The 4,322-nt window shown below is 39.1% G+C and overlaps 1 protein-coding gene across 3 annotated transcripts in view; it reads right to left on the reverse strand.

Annotated features, from left to right (window-relative positions):
• Positions 1–2,906: 2,906 nt before the first annotated feature.
• LOC107549369 (deoxyribonuclease gamma-like) overlaps positions 2,907–4,322 on the reverse strand; it is a 12,479-nt gene continuing 11,063 nt past the window's right edge. For all 3 annotated transcript variants that reach the window (XM_016230417.1, XM_016230415.1, XM_016230416.1), the window contains exons 8-9: positions 3,208–3,304; positions 2,907–3,116 (exon numbers count right to left, since the gene is read on the reverse strand). In XM_016230417.1, coding sequence (XP_016085903.1) covers positions 3,009–3,116; positions 3,208–3,304 — 205 coding nt within the window. In that variant the 3' untranslated portion in view covers positions 2,907–3,008. The remainder of the gene's footprint in view (positions 3,117–3,207; positions 3,305–4,322) is intronic.

Here is a 4,322-nt window from a genome sequence, read left to right on the forward strand (position 1 = left end):
GGAGAGCAAAGGTATTAGCTATGACTCTGTCATGATTCTGGCAAATGAAAGGTTGTTGGGAAGCGGCTACAAGCTGTTTGCTGACAACTTTTACACCAGTCCCAAACTCTTCAGAGACCTGCTCCATAAAAAGATCTGGGCTTGTGGCACCGTTCGCGCAAACCGCATTGGCCACTCAAAGACGCAGGCTCCTTGCGGCAATATTCGCTGGTTTAGGGAAGACAATCTGCTGTTTGTTGAGTGGAAGGACAAGAGGGACGTGCTGATGTGCTCCACCTTTCATAAAGCCTTTAATGGGGACTCCATAAAGAGGAATGTGAAAGGAGCCGATGGAGTTTGGGCCATTCAGGATTTCCCCATTCCAGCTGCAGTGCTGGATTACAACAAGTTAGTAGATTTATTCAGTGGTGTGAAGTTTGTTCTTGTACCTTTTAAATTACGCATCTTATAATGCATTTTCCATTCATTCCAGGCACATGGGAGGAGTGGATATGTCTGACGCACTTATAGGATATTACAAAGTTCTGCATAAAACACAAAGGTGGTATCGGTCCTTCTTTTACCACTTTGTGGACATCGCTGTAGTCAATGCCTTCATTCTGCTCCAGCAAATGGCCAAGATGAAGAACCAGAAGCCTCTGACCCAGAAGGCCTTCCGGGAGGCACTTGTAACTGAGCTTGCATCTGCCCCTGCACAAGTACGCGCGACTCTTACCCCTTACTCCCATTTGCCCAAGTACGTCAATGGGGACAGCACTTTTGGAAGACGGAAATGCAAAATGTGCCACAGCAAAACTCCAGTCATGTGCGTGACTTGTGATGTGGCATTGTGCTTCGTTCCTAAGCGCGACTGTTTCACTAGCTGGCATTACCCAGATAGCGAGAATGAGACAGATTAATGGCCTAAGTACTGGGGTTTTGAGTAGTGTGAACCTCGTAGATGAGTGCAACATCAAACACAAGAAAGACAATACTCAGAATTGGAGCATGACATTTGCATAGTAGTGTGAATCGAATACAATGAGAGAGGAAAATGAGAGTGGAATAACATCTGCAACATCAAACATACAGTACAGTGCAACCAATGAATTGGGATCTGTTGCTGTTTTTTATGCGTGGTTAACCCTTGTGAGACTTAATTTAGTGTAGTTACTAAAAACGTGCAAATATTTAATAAAATGCACAAAACATATACTATATTGCATTTGTGAGTGGTTATAGAATCGATCTAATCAAATAAAGAATCAGTAACCAATTCTGTTCAATGAAATCGGACGTAAAAAAAAGAAATAGTTGAATTCTTTGATTCTGATCGCTACTTTTTCTTGTATATGTACTTGATTTTCGAAAGGTTTTGATTTAGAAGCAATGTCTAACATTTTTAATCATGCCGCTTCTAGTAATAGTGTATTTCATGCAAAATATTCTTGCTTTATTCACGTTAACATTATGCCTTTAATCTCCTAATTGCACAACTTATATGGTACTGTCGTGAACGTGCGTCCACAAGTGACGCAGTAAAAAAGTCATTTTCTTTGTGCAAAAAAGTATTCTCGTAGCTTCATAACTTTACAGTTGAACCACTGATGTCACACGGACTACTTTGTCGATCATCTTGGTACTTTTCTGGACCTTGAACGTGGTAGTTACCTTGCTGTCTATGGGAGGGTCAGAGAGCCCTCAGATTTCATCCAAAATATCTTAAATTGTGTTCCGAAGATGAACGAAGGTCTTGCGGCTTTGGAACAACACGAGGGTGAGTAATTAATGACTGAATTTTAATTTTTGGGTGAACTAACCCTTTAATTTGTGCATCTTAGATTATTCCTGCTTACTCCTGCTTAAATTTCTCCATCGCTGTTTACTCTTTGATAAAAGAAGGAAGGTTAGGAAAGTTAGTGACTTTTAGAGGAGTTTGTAAACAGTATTGATGGAGATGAGAAGATTCCAGACTCCAAATCACAAGAGATGTTTATCGATGGACTTGATCCCCTCCTTAATCAGTGAGTTTCTATACATTTTTAATTAAGCTTTATTAACACAAAGAGAGGCACAAGTTAATGTTCGTTTACTCTTTTGTTTCACCTTTCCTTGGATCTTCATGATTCAGTTGACAAAGCCGATCTTCAGACATGTCCAAACACCTGGCTCGCAGTTTTTTGAATGGCTCTTTTTTTTAAATTAGTCCCGTGAACAATTATACAGTATGTGCCCAAATGTCAGGAAGGAAAGAAGCAGCCGTGCCATTTTTACCTCTCCTGTCACTGATGATCTACATGGATCTGCTGAGATGGACTATTGGAGGATGTCATACATCTACAGACTACTTTTTGACCACTTGTAAAACAGTCAACAAAATGGTGGTACCAACATTCATTGTTACCTAATTGTTCTAGTTTATCTTTAAGACTTCTTGCACATTTAATCTCATTTTGTGAATGCTTTCTTGCTTACAAAGGATGCTTGATTCCTTGAAGGTAAGTGGATTGCTGTAATTGATCTCTGTTTAGTAACGCAGAAGCTGATGTTAATGGACTTGACATGCTTGTTGCCACAAGCTAAATTAGAGTTTGCTAGAGGCGTTCGAGGCATGATTGTTACACAATAGCAGTGGTTTGTCATTTATTGCTTGTTTGCCTGCCAATTCATTGTTTGTGATGTACAGTAGTTCCTTTGTTAATATAGTATTTTTGAAATTAATTTTCTACTATAATGGTTGTATCCAGCTGTGCAAACTAACACATTTATTAACACTTTAGGAATTAAATGATAAGCTTGTTGGGAAAATGGCATAAAATACTTAAAAATGAAAAGTTTATGTTGAGATTTCAGTCATTTCAAACATTTATAAGCTTGTGAACTTTATTGAAATAATAATTTCATTAAATTAGCATGAAAGGATAACTACTTTTGAATTATTTTAAGGCATGGATTTCCTTATGAAGAGGTAGCATCTCTCCTTCAGTAGAGAGAAGTTAAGATCCCATACACTGTGCATTGGTATCCCATCATGCTTTGCGTTTCTGTGCTTTGGTTTTGGCTTTACCGCTGGTCTTTGCCGCAGACGACTTCTTCAGACTCACCTCCACTGGGTAATGATCACTGATGCCCAGGGCCTGCCGTAGATCAATCATATCAATATATTTTATTGACTTTATATCTATGCAAACCTCAAATTGACATATGTACTGTAATTAATATACTCACCATTTCCTCTGAAAGTTTGTAGGCTTGCTGAAAGTTAAAAGGTTTTGCAGATCTTGGCACAACAGCTTTAAACATGTCGTCTTTATACACCACAATCCTAGGAAAAAAATACTTGCCATCAACATTTTCCTAAACTTGGCTGGCAGATTGAACTGTCCTTTAAGGGTACGTTTACACAACAACAGTGTACTAAAATCGGAAGAGTTATTCTTTCGCATTTTTTAAATGTTTCACATATAGATGACAACTTTGTCAAAGCAATCCCCTTTTACATAGATCAACGAAAGTGACTTTGCATTATGCCATTATCAGGCCAGTAGTTGGCAATGTTATTTTGTAAAGAAACACTACGCATCTGCGCTAGTGCGGTGTTCAAAATATCGATACGACGATGTATCATCACAGAGATTTGATTGTATCGATATTGTGGCACGTGTGCAGCAGTGGACCACGCTTAATTTGTTTAAAATTTTACAACATTTAAAATTGAGTAGAAAAGTGCAAGGTTTCTAAAAAAGAATGAATAGAGCATATATAGACTACAACAAGGTTTCATCTGGCCGCAGAGGAACACAACTGGGTTGCTTGATATTAAGAGACGTAAACCCCAAAACAGAGCTTCACACTTGCACAATATGGAAATATCTGCTAAGTGTGTTACTTATCTTTGTCAACCTGGCAACCATGTGCACGCCCGCTCTCTCCACTGTGGATAAACGCGCGTGCTTTCTGAAAACAACGGTTAGCTTGCAGTTTAGCGATCTCCACTTCAATATTCTATTCTCAGAAAAGTGTGATTCCTCAAGTGTTCATTTACGACACAGAGAGAGAGAGAGGCTGTGTATGTATGAATTACCACCATTTTGCCACGTTTCTCTTTTAACAGTAAAGCTGTGGCTTTAATTCCTTTAGAAACAATGGTGGTACCAGCTCCTTGAGAAAGATAATGTAGCTCTTGAGCGATTAAGCTATTTAGTTGATAAATCTGCGGGGCAGCGCTAAAAAGTTTGTTCCTGAATGTCTGAGTGCGGCCGCAACGTGATCTGTGTGTGTGACTGCACTTAACATCAAACTGCTTCTGTTTCACACAAATGCTGGCACAGACGTGCATGTTC

Source organism: Sinocyclocheilus grahami, unplaced genomic scaffold (genome assembly GCF_001515645.1).
Source record: "Sinocyclocheilus grahami isolate Dianchi unplaced genomic scaffold, SAMN03320097.WGS_v1.1 scaffold370.1, whole genome shotgun sequence".
Lineage (NCBI taxonomy): Eukaryota > Metazoa > Chordata > Actinopteri > Cypriniformes > Cyprinidae > Sinocyclocheilus > Sinocyclocheilus grahami.